Source organism: Macaca mulatta, chromosome 15 (assembly GCF_049350105.2).
Source record: "Macaca mulatta isolate MMU2019108-1 chromosome 15, T2T-MMU8v2.0, whole genome shotgun sequence".
In the NCBI taxonomy this organism is placed as follows: Eukaryota; Metazoa; Chordata; class Mammalia; order Primates; family Cercopithecidae; genus Macaca; species Macaca mulatta.
Genome location: NC_133420.1, coordinates 128,894,533 through 128,913,626, shown reverse-complemented (window position 1 = coordinate 128,913,626; position 19,094 = coordinate 128,894,533). Strand labels below are relative to the sequence as shown.

Sequence of the window (19,094 nt, the reverse complement as noted above, 5' to 3'; positions counted from 1 at the left end):
CGTGTTAGCTAGGATGCTCTTGATCTCCTGACCTCGTGATCCGCCCGCCTCGGCCACCCAAAGTGCTGGAATTACAGGCGTGAGCCACCGCGCCCGGCTGACAATTTCTTAACTAATCTGTGTGCTCTTTGCCCCCAAGCATACAGCCGCCAACTATGTGGGTTGACAGAATTATAACCATATTTGCTGCTGTTTCTGACAGAAGACAAGCCAAAGTCGCTCTTTCCACGTGTGGGTTTTTATTTCTAGTCCTTCACATTGACCACAGAATCGCCTGTGGCTTCCAAACCTGTCACAAGCAGTTTGTTGTTGCTCTTCTGTATGTGATTAAGTGGATTTACCTTTTGTATACTCATCGCTACCATCTCTGTTTATCATCCATTTAGGGACCTTAGACAAGGTACAAGACAAAGAGAAGAGGGCATGTGGGGTGAAGCTCACTGGCTGCCTGCCTGATTTTTCTGCACACAGGTGAGATATTCCTGCACATCCTCTGGGGACCCCAGAATGAGGGGGACTCGCTGGTGAATTGCCTCGGGTTTCACGTCCAGTACAGGCTGGGTCCCCGTGGTTGCCAAGCCTCCTGCCTGCTCAATGATGTAGGCCACGGGATTGCATTCATACAGGAGCCGGAGCTGTGGAGGAACAGAGGCAGGTGAATAAACTCTGCAAGTGGCCAAATGTCCTGAGCCATGCCCCTAAAGTTGGGGGAGCAGTTTGCACTGTGGAGCTTCCATCTGGCTAGCATGAGTGCACCATGCCCCTCACAAGAGAGGGCCCGAGCTTTAGAGCCTACAGCAGGCCAGATGCATCAGATGGCGCTCATCCAGAAGCCTTGGGGCCCCTCTGCCCAGGTGGCTGAGCCAGGTATCTGCCCATCCTGTGATCCTTGTGCTTACCAGGGAGCTGCCTCTTGACTTGGAGATATGAGATCTAGGCTCCTATTTCTCGGTTCAACAAGGGCAAACTGATGCTGCAGACCTGGGTGGAAGCCTTTGTATGTGAGACCTCAAGGCTGGTAAAGAGTCAAGCTTGGATGGGACAGTAAGGTCACCTTGAGCATGCCGGGTCGCCTCTCTGGAGACAGCCACAGTGGCTGGGATTGTGTGGAGGAACTCCACATCTTAAGCTTTGACTTTTCTAACTAGTTTGCTGGTGTTTCAACGGTCTTGTCTTTTGCCCCTTTAGACTAAGTGAAATCCCATCGTTTGCATCCTGTACTTCCCCTCTGGTACAACTCATCCCACTGAGGCCTCTTTAGTGCCTGGCTTCCTCCCTAGGCTGCTGTCCATCCTAGCTGGTCCCTGTACTATCTCCACTCTCAGTAGTGCCTGACACATTGAAAGTGTTGGCTCCTGTCTGTAATCCCAGCATTTTGGGAGGCCAAGGCAAAAGGATCACTTGAGTACAGGAAGTTGAGACCCCATTTGAGATAGTGAGACCCCATCTCTACAAAAAATTTAAAAATTAACCAGGTGTGGTAGTGCACACCTGTGATCCCAGCTATTCAGGAAGCTGAAGTGGGAAGATCAACTGAGCCCCGGAGTTCAAGGCCGCAGTGAGCTGTGATCACACTACTGCCCTCCAGTCTAGGAGACAGAGTGAGAGCCTGTCTCAAAAAAAAAAGGAAGTGTCCAAGCAAGGCCACTGTGTTTCCTGCACTAGGAGTCCCAGCCGAGGGCAGAAATTGGGTTGAAATCAGCCTGTGCCCTGCTTTCCAGTCTCTGCACAAGACCCCGGGCTGAGCCTGTTCGGAGGAAGGAAGGGCCTTCTCTAACCCTCCTGCAGGCACGTGAGAACTGGCAGGACGCTGCCTCTGTCCTGTGAGTACGCGGTGAATTGAAATGAATGGGGTTGGATTGAATGGACCTTTTAGGTCTATTTCTGTGATGACGTCATGATACCCCCGGCCTGACGCACGACACACACCCCCATCACCTTAGATTCAGGGTGTCGTTCTGGCCGAAGGCCCTGCTGCTGTGCATGACTCAGTATCATCTTCTCCTTTCTCCACATCAGTGCAACCTGTGACTTCCCAGAAGTTCATTCTCCACTATCACCTTACAAAATGGTTGGCCCAGCTGTGTGCAGCCTTTCCTTACCATTCTTTTCTTCCAGTCCGTTTTGGTGATACGTTTAAACTACTTTCAGAAACAGTCATATATTATGGTGAATTTTTTCTATGGTTTTCTATTATATATTTATATGTTATTACATTATTATATATCATATTATATATTTATATATTATATGTTGTTATATATTTTTTCTATTGTATGTATTATATATATTAAGGAGAGAAACGCGATATATTTGGTCTAGGCTGGAGATCCAGGCATTCAAGAGAAAGTAGGTGAAGACTCCGTGGGGGTATTTATGCCATTTTGGTCAGACAGTGTAAGATGCCCTCACCCTAGACCTCTGGCTCTTAAAGTAATGGGTGCCCAGAAGGGTGTAAAAAAGTTGTGGTGCATGCGGGCTGTCTGGGGGCAGATAGTTCTGTCCTTCATCACCCACAGGAGGGACACGGGAGGCCACGCTGTCCAGGACAGTCTAGCCAAGGAGACCCTCACCTTGACAGCCTGTAGCGCTCAGCATTTTTCTCCCCTTTTATGGGGGGGATTTGGGGTATCAGACAATAAAGTCTCAGACTGTAATCAATTACCCTGTTGATTCAAATACTTTAACCAAAAAAAGCTCAGCCTTAGTACATAATGTGCTTGTCTTGGAGCCAAGTTACTTTTGCTCTGACCTCAGATGCCCCTGTTGTAAGAAATTCAATACCAAAATGCCCAGGACTTCATGGCACCTTGGCCTGCAGGCCATGTGACATGTGACCTGTACTTTTTTTTTTTTTTTGAGACCGAGTCTCACTTTATCGCCCAGGCTGGAGTGCAGTGGCACGATCTCGGCTTACTGCAAGCTCCACCTCCCAGGTTCAAGCCATTCTCCTGCCTCAGCCTCCCGAGTACCTGGGACTACAGGCATGTGCCACCACGCCCAGCTAATTTTTTTTTTCTTTTTTTTGAGACAAACTCTCGCCCTGTCTCCCAGGCTGGAGTGCAGTGGCGTGATCTCAGCTCACTGCAACCTCCACCTCCCAGGTTCAAGCGATTCTCCTGCCTCAGCCTCCCGAGTAGCTGTGATTACAGGCATGTGCTACCATGCCCAGCTAATTTTTTTATTATCATTATTTTCAGTAGAGACGGGGTTTCACCATGTTAGCCGGGATGGTCTGGATCTCCTGACCTCGTGGTCTGCCTGCCTCGGCCTCCCAAAGTGCTGGGATTACAGGCGTGAGCCACCACACCCGACCATGACCTGTACTTTCTCTGCAATTAAATCTACACAGCTATACAGATGCAGGCACACACAGCATAGGAATGTGCACATGCACGCACAGACACACACACAGAGGTGGGCACAGGGACCATGACAGCAGAAACGCAGAGATCAGGATCCAACAGAAGTTTCAGAATGGGTGGTGGTTATGCACAGCAAACGCAGATCTATCTATGGAGTGACGTGTGCTTACAGGATATGAGTATGTGATCCCATGTGGGTATTTTCTGACTCAGTAGTAATTGATCTTTATGTTCTCCCCAGTGTAACTGAGTAAGTGACCAGAGTGGTCCTAAGAATTTCCACATCTTGGCCGGGCACAGTGGCTCACGCCTGTAATCCCAGCACTTTGGGAGTCCAAGGCGGGCAGATCATGAGGTCAGGAGATCGAGACCATCCTGGCTAACATGGTGAAACCCCATCTCTACTAAAAGTACAAAACATTAGCCTGGCGTGGTGGCGGCACCTGTAGTCCCAGCTACTCGGGAGGCTGAGGCAGGAGAATGGCGTGAAAACGGGAGGTGGAGCTTACAGTGAGCCGAGATCACGCCCCTGCACTCCAGCCTGGACAACAGAGCAAAACTCTGTCCCCCCCCTAAAAAAAAACAAAAAAGAATTTCCATGTCTTCTACCTGCCTCACTTAGTCCTCCGTGGCGCTTAGCTTCCCTTCAGCGCCTCTTCTGCAGGCTTATCAGTGTTCTTAGCTCAGTGGGTGAACACACTCGGGCTAAGCACTCACACGGAGAGAAACACCTGATACACCAACCTATTAGAGTCTCTCTGGCTTCAGTGTGCTGTGTTAGATCTCTCAGCATGGCTTTGATTCTTAGCATTCGAATAACTCAAATCTCAAGGTGACTCTGAGAGACAGAAAAATGTGTTGCTGGTTGTTGGTGTGTCAGAGAAAACAGAGGCCTTTATTTGATTTGACTACTTACCTACTATTTCTGTGATCGGCTAAAATTCAGATGCATTTTTATGGGAGGTTCTATGCAAGACAGCTGGATCATAAGATTCTCACTTGATAATACAAGTATTTTCAGTTTTGCATCATTAAATTGCAATTAGACCTTCCAGGAACTACCTTTCCAGATATATTGGCTGAGTTCTGAGCAGAAGTTCTTATTCTAGGGTTTGGAAATTCTCTAGGGGATATTTGGGTGAACCCCAGGGCATCAGTGAACCCCCTCAATGTGTAATGCGCCACCACGCATGTAAACGTGTATGTAATGTGTACATTTACATGCATTTGTTCTGGGAAGTGTGTTTATAAGTTTTTATTAGGCTCCTTATGGGGTCCATGCTACCAAATCAGCTGGTGCTGAAGCTAAAAGTCAGATGTAGCCTGTGGAGAGAGAGACACACAGCAGGCTTCCGGTGAATGGTGGGTGGGAGGCTGGAGGGGGTAAGACCAGTGAGAATCACCAGTCACATAACGTCAGCCTGTTTGCCTCCTTCTTCAAACCTCCCACAGCCTGGAGACTCACTCAAGGGAAATACAGCTCCCTGTATTTTTCCTCCCCTGCCCGTCTTCACACAGACATGCCATGAAGCAGTGCAGTAGCCAAACAGCAGGTGTGAGGGGAGGGAGCTCCCCTCCTCCCTGACCCGATGCACATCCGGTGGACAAGGGAGAATTACCTTGCCCTTAGGGCTCTTCTGGTTGGCTGGGTACAGGAAGATTCCTCCATAGACCAGGGTGCGGTGCACGTCAGCCACCATGGAGCCCACGTACCTGGCCCCATAGGGAGCACTGCCATCCTAGAAGACAGAAAGAGAAGAGACAAGATCCAGTGGCTTTCAGAATTAGCTAGCACCTACTCGCGGTCACAAGTCCAGTTGGTGTGACCTCTGCCTTCTTGATCCCCTGTCCTCCACCTACTAGTGTAGGAATTGAAAAGATTATATAATTGTGCATTTCATTCGTGATGAGCTCCTCAAACCTTATTGTGTGACTGGACTTACCAAATGTAGGACTGCTTAAAGGATGAGACAATATCCTGCACCAATCTTAAAAGAGCCTCTAAACAAACAAACAGAAAGAAAAAGGAAGTCGCCCATCCCACATGCACTGCCACCTACAGGCTCAAAATAAAGGGATGGAAGCCAAACATATAGAAAACAGAAAAAAGCAGGGTCTGCAATCTTAATTTCAGACAAAATAGACTTTAAACCAATAAAGTTCAAAAAAGACAAAGAAGGATATTACATAATTGTAAAGGCCTCAATTCAACAAGAAGGCCTAACTATCCTAAATGATATGCACCCAACACAGGGGCACTCAGATTCATAAAGCAAGCTCTTAGACTCCCACACAATCATAGTGGGAGACTTCAACACCCCACTGACAGTGATCACTGAAGTAGAAAATTAACGAAGACACTCAAGACCTCAAATCAACACTAGACCGAATGAATCTGTTACACATCTGTAGAACTATATCTATAGAATAGAAAGCTATAGAACTCTCCACCCAAAACCAGCAAAATATACGTTCTTTTCATCACACATAGCACATACACTAAAATTGAACACACCCTCAGACATAAAACAATCCTCAGCAAATGCAAAAGAACTGAACTTATACCAGCCACTCTCCAACCACAGCTCAATAAAAATTGAAATCGAGACTAAGAAAATCACTCAAACTATACAATTACATGAAAATTAAACAACTTGCTCCTGAATGACTTTTGGATAAATAATGAAATTAAGGCAGAAATCAAGAGATTCTTTGAAACTGGTGAGAACAAAGATAAAATAACCAGAATTTCTGGGACACAGCTAAGGCAGTGTTAAGAAGAAAATTTATAGCACTAAATTCCCACATCAAAAAGTTAAAAAGATCTCAGATTAACAACCTAATAGCACAACCAAAAGAACTAGAGATATAAGAGCAAACCAGCCCCAAAGCTAGCAAAAGACAAGAAATAATCAAAATCAGAGCTGAACTGAAGGAGACTCACACACACACACACACACAAAATTCATGGCTGGGCCCTGTGACTCATGCCTGTAATCCCAGCACTTTGGGAGGCCAAGGTGGGTGAATCACCTGAGGTCAGGAGTTCGAGACCAGCCCAACCAACATGGTGAAATCCCATCTCTACTAAAAATACAAAAATTAGACAGGTGTGGTGGTGTGTGTCTGTAATCCCAGCTATTTGGGAGGCTGAGGCAGGAGAATTGCTTGAACCTGGGAGGCAGAGGTTGCAGTGAGCCGAGATTGCACCACTGCACTCCAGCCTAGGCGACAGTGTGAGACTCCATCAAAAAAAAAAAAAAAAAAATCAAAAGATCAATGAATCTAGGAGTTTGTTTTTTGAAAAAAAAAAAAAAGAAACTAATAAGAGATAGACAGCTCACTAGATTAATAGAGAAAACTAGAGAGACGATCCAAATAAATTCAACTAGAAATACCAAAGGGGATATTACCCACTGACACCACAGAAATACAAACCATCAGAGACTACTGTGAACACCTCTATGTACTCACACTAGAAAATCTAGAAGAAATGGAAAAATTCCTGGACACATACACTCTCCTACAACAGCCAGGAAGAAACTGAATCCCTGAACAGACCAATAACAAACGCCAAAATTAAATCAGTAAAAATAGCCTATCATCCAAAAAAAGCCTATAAACAGAGAGATTCAGAGCCGAATTCTACAAGATACATAAAGAGCTGATACCATTTCCACTGAAACTGTTCCAAAAAAATTGAAGAGGAAAGACTCCTCCCCAACTCATTCTATAAGGCCAACATCATTCTGATACCAAAACCTGGCAGACACACACACACACACACACACACACACACACACACTTCAGGCCAATATTCTTGATGAATATTGATGCAAAAATCCTCATCAAAATACACAGCAGCAGCACCTTATAAAGCTTATCCACCACAATCAAGTAGGCTTTATCCCTGGGATGCAAGGTTGGGTCAACATACACAAATCAATAAATGTGATTCATCACATAAAATGAACTAAAGACAAAAACCACTTGATTATCTCAATAAATGCAGAAAAAGGCTTTCAATGAAATTCAACACCTCTTCATGTTACAAACTCTCAACAAACTAGGTATTGAATGAACATACCTCAAAATAATAAGCTCCATCTATGACAAACCCACAGCCAACATTATGCTGAATGGGCAAAAGCTGGAAGCACTCCCCTTGAAAACTGGCACAAGAAAAGGATGCCCTCTCTCACCACTCCTATTCAGCATAGTATTGGAAGTTAGGGTCAGAACAATCACGCAAAAGAAATAAGTAAAGGGCATCCAAATAGGAAAATAGGAAGTCAAACTATCTCTCTTAGCAGATGACATGATTGTATAGCTAGAAAACCCCACAGTATTGGTCGGCTGGGCGTGGTGGTTCACACCTGTAATCCCAGCACTTTGGGAGGCCGAGGTGGGCAGATCACGAGGTCAGGAGATTGAGACCATCCTGGCTAACACAGTGTAACTCCGTCTCTACTAAAAATACAAAAAATTAGCCGGGTGTGGTGGCAGGCACCTGTAGCCCCAGCTACTCGAGAGGCTGAGGCAGGAGAATGGCGTGAACCTGGGAGGTGGAGCTTGCAGTGAGCTGAGAGTGGAGCTTGCCACTGCACTCCAGCCTGGGCAACAGAGTGAGACTCTGTCTCAAAAAAAAAAAAAAAAAAAAAAAAGAAAAGAAAAAATGAAAACCCCATGGTCTTGGTCCAAAAGCTCCTTAAGCTGATAAACAACTTCAGCAGAGTTTCAAGATACGAAATGAACATACAAAAAAATCATTAGCATCCCTACACCAAAAACAGCAAGGCCAAGAGCCAAATCAGGAACATGATCCCTTTCACAATTGCCACAAAAATAATAAAATCCCTAGGAATAGAACTAGCCATGGAGGTAAAAGAGTTCTATAATAAGAGCTACAAAACATTGCTCAAAGAAATCAGAGATGACACAAACAAATGGAAAAACATTCCATGCTTATGGATATAAAGGATCAATATTGTTAAAATGGGCATACTACCCAAAGCAATTTACAGATTCAGTGCTGTTCCTATTAAACTACCAATGACATTTTTCACAGAACTAGAAAAAGACTTTTAAAATTCATATGGAACCATAAAGAGACAGAATAGCCAAGGCAATCCTAAGCAAAAAGAACAAAGCTGGAGGTATCACATTACTTGACTTCAAACTATACTACAGGGCTACAATAACCAAAACAGCATGGCACTGGTACAAAAACAGATAAATAGACCAATGTAACATAATAGAGAATCCAGAAATAAGGTCATACACCTACAACCATTTGACCTTCAACAAAGCTGACAAAAACAAGCAATGAGGAAATGACTTCCTATTCAATAAATGGTGCTGAGATAACTAGCTAGCCATATGCAGAAGGCTGAAACTAACTCAAGATGGATTAAAAACTTAATGTGGCTGGGCGCGGTGGCTCACGCCTGTAATCCCAGCACTTTGGGAGGCCAAGGCGGGCGGATCACAAGGTCAGGAGATCGAGACCACGGTGAAACCCCGTCTCTACTAAAAATACAAAAAAAAAAAATTAGCCGGGCGTGGTTGTGGGCGCCTGTAGTCCCAGCTACTCGGGAGGCTGAGGCAGGAGAATGGCGTGAACCCGGGAGGCGGAGCTTGCAGTGAGCCGAGATCGCGCCACTGCACTCCAGCCTGGGTGACAGAGCGAGACTCCGTCTCAAAAAAAAAAAAAAACTTAATGTGAAACCCAAAACCATAAAAACCCTGGAAGACAACCTAGGCAATACCATTCTGGATGTAGGCATGGGCAAAGAATTCATGACAAAGACACCAAAAGCAATTGCAATGAAAACAAAAATTGCCAAATGAGATCTAATTAAACTAAAGAGCTTCTGCACAGCAAAAGAAACTGTCAATAAACAGACAACCCACAGGATGGGAGAAAATTTCTGCAAACTATACATCTGAGAAAAGTCTAATATCCAGCACCTATAAGGAGCTTAAATATATAAGGAAAAAAAACATTAAAAAATGGGTAAAGGACATGAACAGACACTTTTCAAAAGAAGACACACCCAGCCTGGCCAATATGGTGAAACCCCATCTCTACTAAAGATACAAACATTAGCTGGGCATGGTGGCGTGTGCCTGTAGTCCCAGCTACTTGGGAGGCTGAGGCAGAAGAATCACTTGAACCCGGGAGGCGGAGGTTGCAGCGAGCTGAGATCGCGCCACTGCACTCCAGCCTGGGCGACAGAGAGAGACTCCATCTCAAAAAAGAAAAAAAAAAAAAAAAAGAAGAAGACGACGACATACATGCAGCCAAAAAGCATATGAAAAAAGCTCAATATCATTGCTCATTAGAGAAATGCAAATCAAAACCACAATGAGATACCATCTCACACCAGTCAGAATGACAATTATTTAAAAATCAAAATGTAACAGAGGCTGGCGAGGTTGCAGAGAAAAGGGAATGTTTATGCATTGTTGGTGGGAGTGTAAATCAGTTCAACCATTGTGGAAAGCAGTGTAATGATCTCTCAAACAGCTAAAAGCAGCCATCCCATTTGACCCAGCCGTCCCATGACTGGGTATATACCCAAAGGAATAGAAATCATTCTATTGTAAAGACACATGCACGTGTATGTTCACTGCAACACTATTCACAATAGCAAAGACATGGAATCAACCTAGATGCCCATTAGTGGTGGACTGGATAAAGAAAATGTGCTACATATACACAATGGAATACTATGCAGCCATAAAGAAGAATGACATCATGTTTTTGCAGGAACATGGGTGGAGCTGAAGGCCTAATTATCTTAAGTAAACTAACACAGAAACAGGAAACCAGATGCTACATGTTCTCACTTATAAGTAGGAGCTAAATGATGAGAAACACATGGACACAAAGAGGGAAACAACAGGCACTGGGGCCTACTTGAGGGTGGAGGGAGGGAGGAAGGGGAGGAGCAGAAAAGACAAGTATTGGATACCAGGTTTAGTACCTGGGAGACCAAACAATCTGTACAACAAAACCCCCATGACACGAGTTTACTTATATAACAAACCTGCACAACTACCCCTGAATCCAAAATAAAAGTGTGGAAAATAAAATCACACCTGCATCACAGGAATGTGTTCTGGTGTCTAAACCCCTGTAGGATGAATATAGTTAACAATAATATCTGACATTTTCAAAAAGCTAGAAGGAGGATATTGAATGTTCCCAGCACAAAGAAATAATAAATGTTTGAGATGATGGATTGCCTAATTATACTGATCTGATCACTGTACATTATATATAATGAAACATCACTATGTATCCCATAAATATGTACAATTATTATATGTCAGTTAAAAATAAAACAATGGGCCTGGCGTGGTGGCTCACACCTGTAATCCCAGCACTTTGGGAGGCCAAGGCAGGTGGACCACCTGTGGTCAGGCGTTCAAGACCAGCCTGACCAACATGGTGAAATCCTATCTCTACTAAAAATACAAAAATAGTGGCAGAAGCCTGCAATCCCAGCTACTTGGGAGGCTGAGGCAGGAGAATCGCTTGAACCGGGGAGGCGGAGGTTGTGGTGAGCCGAGATCGCGCCATTGCACTTCAGTCTTGGCAACAAGAGGGAAACTCCATCTCAAAATAAAAATAAATACATACATGAATAAAATAAAGTTAAATAAATAAAATGATGACAATTTTAATGATTAGTCACCTCCTTCATAATTCATGGTCATCATCTTTTTTAGTAACTCCAACTTTATGGCTCACACTTGGCACTGTACCAACAGGTGGAATTTGTGAAAAATGTAAGGAAATATTTCTGCTAATTAGGCGAGTCCAATGCTCTAGCAATTGTTTAAAATGAAAACGAATGCAAAACAAACTACCAGAGCCCTGAAGCAGTGTTTCTCATTCATTTCCTCCACAATAAGCAGATTCCTGAGAACAGCCTGATTCATATTCCTCTTCCCTTCCAGATACGGAATTGGGTGCTCTGCAGCTGGGCTTCTGTCCTGTCCACACCCAGCAGGTGCACAGGAAGAGGAACCGGGGTGGAGGAGGCAGAAACTCTACAGCCAGCAGGGAGGCGCTGTCTCCCCTGAGGTTAGGCAGCCCTGAACCATGCACCTGTGTGTAGGGGTGAGGATTCTTCCCCACTTGATTGTTTCCAAGCAGGCTCCCATTGTGGTTAAGGGCATGGGTTGACAGCCAGAATGCTTGGGTTCGAATCCTGGCTCAGCCACTTACCTTGGGTAAGTAATTGAACTACTCTGTGCCTCAGCTTCCCCATCTGTACCTGCCTCCAAGAGTTGTTATGAGATAAAAGGAGCTATTACACGTAAAACACTAAAATAGGGCTTACGACATGTTAATCACCCAATACATGTTAGCTATTATTATTATCACCTTGAAACACCCCCAAATCGTAATTACAATGAATATCATCATATTCTGTTATCTTCTAGTTGCATGCCGTGAAACCACATTTAGGCAAAAATTACCAAGTCTTCTCCTATTTTAGATACTTAACACTCTATCAGACCCGAGGTGAAGCACCTTGGCCTGACTTGAGCGTGAAGACTGAAGTGAGGTTCCAGAATTCTGTTTTATCAGAAATAATGCCTTCATATCTTTTTTTTTTTTTTTGAGACAGAGTCTTGCTCTGTTGCCCATACTGGAGGGCAGTGATGCAATCTCAGTTCACCGCAACCTCCTCTTCCTTTTGGGTTCAAGTGATTTTCCTGCCTCGGCCTCCCAAGTAGCTGGGATTACAGACACCTACCAACCACACCCAGGTAATTTTCGTATTTTTAGTAGAGATGGTGTTTCACCATGTTGGCCAGGCTGTTTTCGAACTCCTGACCTCAAGTGATCTGCCCACCTTGGCCTTCCAAAGTGCTGGGATTACAAGTGTGAGCCACCATGCCCAGCCTTACTTCTAGGAATGCCTTTTAAGGGAATTTTCAGATTAGAAAAATGAGGTACAAAGGGGCTCACTACAGCATTATTTATGGAGTGAAAAGCTGGACACAGCCTAAGTGTGGAACAACCTGAGAATGATTAAGCATGTTACCGCACAGCAATGTGCTTTTGAAGAACTTTTACTGACTCGGAAATGCTTGTGAAGTCAGTAGAAAAGCAGGTTTAAAAACTGTTTCCAGTTGAACCACATCTGGTAACTGGGTAAGCACATTTGCAGAAAACAAACCCTAGAGAAATGTATCAAGATGTTCAGCTGAGCGTGGTCACTCACGCCTGTAGTCCCAGCACTTTGGTAGGCTGATGCCAGAGGATCACGAGGTCAGGAGATCGAGACCATCTTGGCCAACATGGTGAAACCCTGTTTCTACTAAAATACAAAAAACTAGCCAGATGTGGTGGCCCACAGTGGGGTTTTTGAGGGTGAAGTACCTTACACATGGATTTTGTTTACATTTTCTTATATTTTTTGGTGTCTTCCATGTGATGTGTTACACAGGAACATACTTTTTATATTTGGAGAAAACATTAAGTTATAAAATCAAAACATTTAAATACAGAAAGAATCTTTCAACAGACACACAGTGAATTATCAGGAACTAGAGATGGAACCCATATTCCTAAGCTCCTAGTTTTTTAGCCCAGAGGACTTGACATAACAGAGACAGGTGTTTCTACTCTTTAACTAACCTTTGCTCTGTAAAGAAAAGCTATGAGAAATCTATCAGTTAAAGACAGACAGACAGATAGATAGATAGATAGATAGATAGATAGATAGATAGATAGAGATAATAGAGAGAGACAGAGAGAGAAAGAGAGAGAGGTGAGAGTGCGGGAGGGAGCGAGGGCGGGAGGGAGGGATAACTATAGATGCTCGTAACTTGGGGGAGGAGAGCAAAGGCCTCTGAAGGTGTAGGATACAATTTGCCCTTGATAATTATACCCATTCATTTTTACAACACCGGGGAGAAACATCCTTGGCCCACGTCTGCTTATTATGAGAGTGTTCCGAGAAAGCCACAGTTGTAGCAGAGAAAGCCCCGGAAAGTTCACCAGAGTCCTTCTCCACCACATCAGTGCTCCTGCTTAATCTTCTCATCAAACAATGGCAGTTTTGCAAGGGTTTTGATGCAAAATCACTACAATCCTGATTTAGCTCCTTCTGACTTCTTTTTGTTTCCTAATCTTAAAAAACCTTTAAAGGGCACCCATTTCTCTTCGGCAAATAACATTATAAAGACAGCCTTGACAGGGTTAAATTCCCGTGCCTCAGTTCGTTACAGACGGATTAAAGGGTGGGTATGAGCCCTTACAAAAGCATCTGAACCTGATGGAGCTTATGTTGAGAACTAAAGTTTATATTTTATGTTTTTAATCTCTTTTAATTTCATTTTTCCATGAACTTTTTGAGGGCCTCTCATATAATTTCTTCTAAAAGCAAACGCAACGAGTGAGTGAATCTATAGGTTGGAGTTTAGTTTAAACAAATGACTTCAGAGAGGATCTGGCCTGAGCTCTGAATTTTGTAAATGTGATCTCTACCTTCTTTACAAAGAATTTATCCTGGAAAAGCTCAAATGTAAAGATAAGCACTACCTTTAGAAGGTAAATGTTAGCTATATAAGATACTAAATGCTTATGAAGAAAGGCAGAGTCCATCATCTTCCTACTGACCACAGCCATGAACAGTGGCACCAACCTCTTTCAGCAAAGCCCCTGAAGCCACCACCCAAACAGGACCCCATGGGGACAGCATTCTGTGCCACCCACCTGGCTTTCTTCACTCACCTCAGGGAATTTCTTTTTCTGCACATATTCAGTGGTGGCTGCATCAAAATACTTGGCGTAGCCCTCATTCAGGCTGTAAATCTTTCCTTTCTTCTTAATCTTGACATCTTTTTCCACCAGGACAAATTCACCAAGAGCCTAGCAACATGAAGAGAGATGCCAGGAAGAGGAGATAAGCCAGGAAACAGAAGCCGACCGCAGGATCCCCACAATGAGAGCAGGAGATGGGGGCCTGCTGGCAGAGCCCAGGCTTGGCTGTGGTCACTCTGAGCCTGCCCTGTGGTGGTTTCGCAACTGGTGGGAAGATCAGGGATCACATGGAGCCCACAGGAAGCCCAAGCAGTAACACAGCAAGCAGGAAGACAATTCAAAGGAAGAGGCCATAGTCTTCTTTCTCTTCCTTTGTGGCTTCCACTGTCAGCGAGGTACGAGGAACCCAGCTGTGTGTGTCTCCCCAGTTCTCACCCCCAGATTAACGTTTTCAGGAAGATGGGCCATCAACAGTGAGAGGAAGAAGTTACATTGTTGTATGAGGGATGCATTTTAACCATTAATTTGTGGTACAGTTGTTTGGTTTATGTTAGTGATTAAACTGTAGAAACCATTCACAGTTTCTGCTGTCCCAGTCTTATCTGGGGAAAAGAGGAAGAAACTGTGTTCACCCAGCATAAGGAAAAAGTTGGTAAAATCTAAAGGAATCCTCAGACACATTAATAGAACTACGCCCAGTCCCTCTGCAGTCCCCCTGGAGCCGCCGTGGTCAATACCTGCAGGGCATCTCCCAAATACCCCTTTGTCTGTTTCTGGTAATATCACTAAAAGTCATTAAAAATGTGATCAGCTTGTGGCAGATACCACCTTCAATGCTCATGTCTGTCAAAGTCACTAGGAGGAAAATCAGAGCCTGGAAACCAGATCCATTTTGATGAATGTCAAAGATTTTGAGACAGTGAAAAACTCCAAAATGATAGCTCACAGTTGACACCTAGGTCAGAAGGTTCCCACGGAACATCAGGGGTATTCCCAGGATAAAAAGAGACAAGGCCACAGAATGACTGCACATAGCAGAGGTGCGGCTACGAGAGCTGGCACTGTCCGTGTCCGAAACAAGTCAGTGCCAAGGAGACTCAATAACAAAAACAACTCTGCAATCCTCTCCTGCCTAACATGAGTGACAACCACTTCTGTATCGATGACTTCAATCGCCCTGCCTCCTAGATAAAAATTATTAAGGTAACTAGTCATTGATTGCACCCACTTCCAGACAATATCCAATGCAGACTGACCCTCTCTTCCTCAAATCCTGTTTAGAATCACCAAGCAAGACCCCAAGTGCTATAAGCCCATCTCAACTCCCTCCTTATGCAGCACCCCACGGCTGCTCTGCAGTGCCTGCTAAATCTAACTTCTGGTTATTACAGGTGCACGAGTGATGTCTTTGACTCATGAGCTTTAATTCGCTGTGGGCATCTGTTGCTTTGGAGCAGCTCGGTGCTGATTTCTACTTCTGAAAAGTGCCCTGACTTGCTTTGAAGAATTAACTCTTCTCATTGGATGCCAGTCTAGGAAGACTCATATCTGGGCCCCTTGTAGGCCAAGGTCAGGCACGTGCCTTAGCTTGAAAATGAGACACCCTCCCTGGGATTGAAACCTGAGTGAGAGGCGCAGCACCAGGGCTGGTGTCCAGGCCAGACCGGCCATGTTGCGAGACCACTGCCGTGCCTCCTGCTTCCTGGTGCTCTAGTCCTGCCCGTTCCTAGCCAGGGTCCTCAGCTTTCCCATCAATGCAGTAACTCTTTTCACTTAGCTGAGCTGGGGTCAGTTTTACTCTTGCTCTTCAGCAAAGAGGGTGGAGATGTGCAACCGTCATCTGAACAGCGGCACTCCCTCACCACCTGGACAGAGGCGCTCGTTCTGCATCAGGGTGGGTGAAAACGCCTTGTGTTGATCCACTCCTGGGGCTGGGGCTGGGGCTGGGACTCCCAGGCCCGGGGAATATTGTTTCCACAATTTTATTAACCTGGAAAATGTGTTCCTTTGTTCTGATTGTGTGGTCACCGGCAACCGCTGATTTTTAATATGGGCTCTCATACACTCTGTTACCGATGATCAGAAACCAGATCCTTGTCACAAGAAACAACAGCTCCCATTTGTGAATGAGTGCCTTGACACTGAGGTTTATCCCACAATGGAGAGTTGGTTAAGAGGAGGTGGTCTCTCTGTGCCTCCACAATATGTGTGTTCTGACAAAATCAAATCACCAGTCCTGCAGACCCACAGACCTCACAGGCTCAGTGTGACCCACCAGGGAATGCTGCTTCCGTGAGCTGCTGGCCGCCGTCCACGGCATTTCTAACTGTGACACCTGCCACAAGCTGCCTCTGCTGGATGTCAAGCAGGACTAAGCTTTGTGCACTGGGTCTTTGCCCAAATGTCCTTTTTAGTAGGGTGATGTGATCCAAAGGGGTTTCAGGCTGATACACAGAGATCTGGAAAGCTGCTATGGTTCAGCTCTTCCTTCTGTCATGTTGACAAGCTCTGGTGCCCACCCATGTCCAGACTGGGCCCTGGTGTCATGACTGAGGGCAGAAAACAGAGGATCTGTCTGTGCCTGGGAATCCTTGAGTTGGATGCCTGAGTCAAAGCACCTCCCATCACCTTTAGAACGGCTCAGAATATTCTTGGAGATATTTTGCTTGTACTCAAGAGCAGTTATCTTGGAAATTCAGTGTGGTAGAGTAATTAAAGCACAGACTGCTGGAGCGTGACTCCTGATACCAGTCACTAGCTTGACCGTGCGCAAGTTACTTACTCTCTCTACACCTCACTTTCCCCATCTGAAAATGGGAAAACAGTAGGACATACCTCAGGGCCATTGTGACATTTAAATGCATTAATAGATGTAAATTTCATAGGACAGGCACTTTACATGCCTACCATTTACGAAGAATTATCTAACTCTTAGCTATTATTCTACAACAACTTTAGAAAGGGTGTTTTATTGTCTGAGGGTAATATTTGTAAGCCACAGAATTTCTCAGGGTTTGCCAGCTTCTTTGAACATAGGGCATTAGCAAACTGACACAGCGATGGGTCTTGGTCTATTGGGCGTATAGGTGAAAGATTCTATTTGAAAAGTTTCTGGGTTTCCATACTGTAAACTCTGTTTTGTGAGTTAACTCCATGTCATTTTGAAATTTTGCAGACTCCTCTCTCCACACATGTGCACTAACATGTGACTCCACAAGCGCCGGCATGCGTGTTTGATCAATGCTCCATCTCCACTGTCTGGAATGGTGCTTTGGGACACAGTAGATGCTCAACAAACATCTGTAAATCAAAAATTTAAATACCTACCTTTGGTCTAAGTGAACACAACAGGTTTTGACGTGTTCTTTGGTCAACATTATCTGAGTTTTCACAAGACCTCAGTATACTTGGCAAAGCATTTCACAAGTGATGGGCAAGGCATCCAGCATTTAAAAGTGAAATGCACAGAGCATTCTACTAGATGCTGCTGCTCTAACGAACCCAAGTTTCTGCTGGAAATTTGCAGAATTGTGATTCTTACACCGTGGAGTTCTCATAAGCCAAAGAGATTGAGTGAATTTTTGGAAAATGTGCTCCTTAAGGACAGGGCCTGAGTTGATGCAACTGGCTCTGCAGGACACTCCTACCCCCGAGTGCCCTCACTGTGAGAGAGGCCCTTCATGGTTTCTGATGATGGCGTTGGCTCCCCAAACTAGGCTCTCAGGCCCCCTGGTCCCCAAAACAAGTATTAGGAATAACCAGGACATTATCGCAGAGAACTGGCATTAAGGCACAGAGGCCTATGGAGTCCCCAGGCACAGGTGATGCCATAATCTGTACCTACCGGGTCAAGCATGAAGAGGTCCACGCCTTGCCCTGTGGAGAGAGCCACCAGGGTTGCACTACCGTACAATGCATAACCTGCGGCCACAATATTGCGGCCACACTGCAGGGCGTCCTTTTCAGAAGGCTCATCCTCTGAGGTCTGCGGAAGAGAGAAGAGAAATGCCATGTGTTATTGTTGTCTCCAGAGAGAACCCTTTGCCAGGGGCCTGGGCTTCAGTCTCCTCAAACCACTGAAGGAAGCGCAGTTCTTAGAAATTTAAGCTGCTACGGGCCGGGTGGTGGCTCACGCCTGTAATCCCAGCACTTTGGGAGGTGAGACGGGCGGATCACGAGGTCAGGAGATCGAGACCATCCTGGCTAACACGGCGAAACCCCGTCTCTACTAAAATACAAAAAATAGCGGGGGATGGTGGTGAGCGCCTGTAGTCCCAGCTACTCGGGGGGCTGAGGCGGGAGAATGGCAGGAACCCGGGAGGCTATTTGGATATACATATTTTAAAACATTTTTCCCTTCTCTTGGGTTCCAAGATATAACCTTGAAGCAAACTGCAGAAGCCTTTTCTCTTAGCTTTAAAATAGCTCCCTTTCTCACCACAATACTCCCTGCACATTTAGCTAACTGCATGCTAGTATCTATTATGTGCCTTCTTAGAAGTTCCAGGAGGTAATGTTGAGACAGACAGACCAAACATGGAGACCTAGCTGCAAAATTCCAGAGATTACTTCAATGTGGCTAATTAACAACTCAGCCATTGTTGAGACGATGTCAGCCTGAAGTCCAGGTGGATTGGCACCAAAGATAATCACAAAAACAAGACACAGAGATACGGCACTCAGCACAATTCCTGCATGCCCTCCTTAATCAAGCTTTCCTCTTTTAAACCCCTCCCTTCCCCTGAAATAGTCAAAGTGGTTGCTTTGATGGGAATCTGCCACTTCCCCTTTACTAGTCGTGGTTAATAAAGTCACTTTCTTTCTACCCGGCCTCACTCTTGATCGCTGGGCTCTGCAGGCAGCGAGCATGTGGACCTGCATTCAGCTACAATTTTAGTGGCCCATACAGTGTGCTCTGGGGGCCCAAGCCCACGGTCTGG

The 19,094-nt window shown here is 45.1% G+C and overlaps 1 protein-coding gene across 2 annotated transcripts in view; it reads right to left on the bottom strand.

The window, feature by feature from the left end:
* Positions 1 to 222: 222 nt before the first annotated feature.
* The window catches only part of FBP2 (fructose-bisphosphatase 2), a 37,427-nt gene continuing 18,555 nt past the window's right edge, over positions 223 to 19,094 (bottom strand). The window contains exons 4-7 of one of the 2 annotated variants that reach the window (XM_015118080.3): positions 17,999 to 18,139; positions 14,125 to 14,262; positions 4,985 to 5,104; positions 223 to 635 (exon numbers count right to left, since the gene is read on the bottom strand). In XM_015118080.3, coding sequence (XP_014973566.2) covers positions 438 to 635; positions 4,985 to 5,104; positions 14,125 to 14,262; positions 17,999 to 18,139 — 597 coding nt within the window. In that variant the 3' untranslated portion in view covers positions 223 to 437. 2 annotated transcript variants of the gene reach the window in all.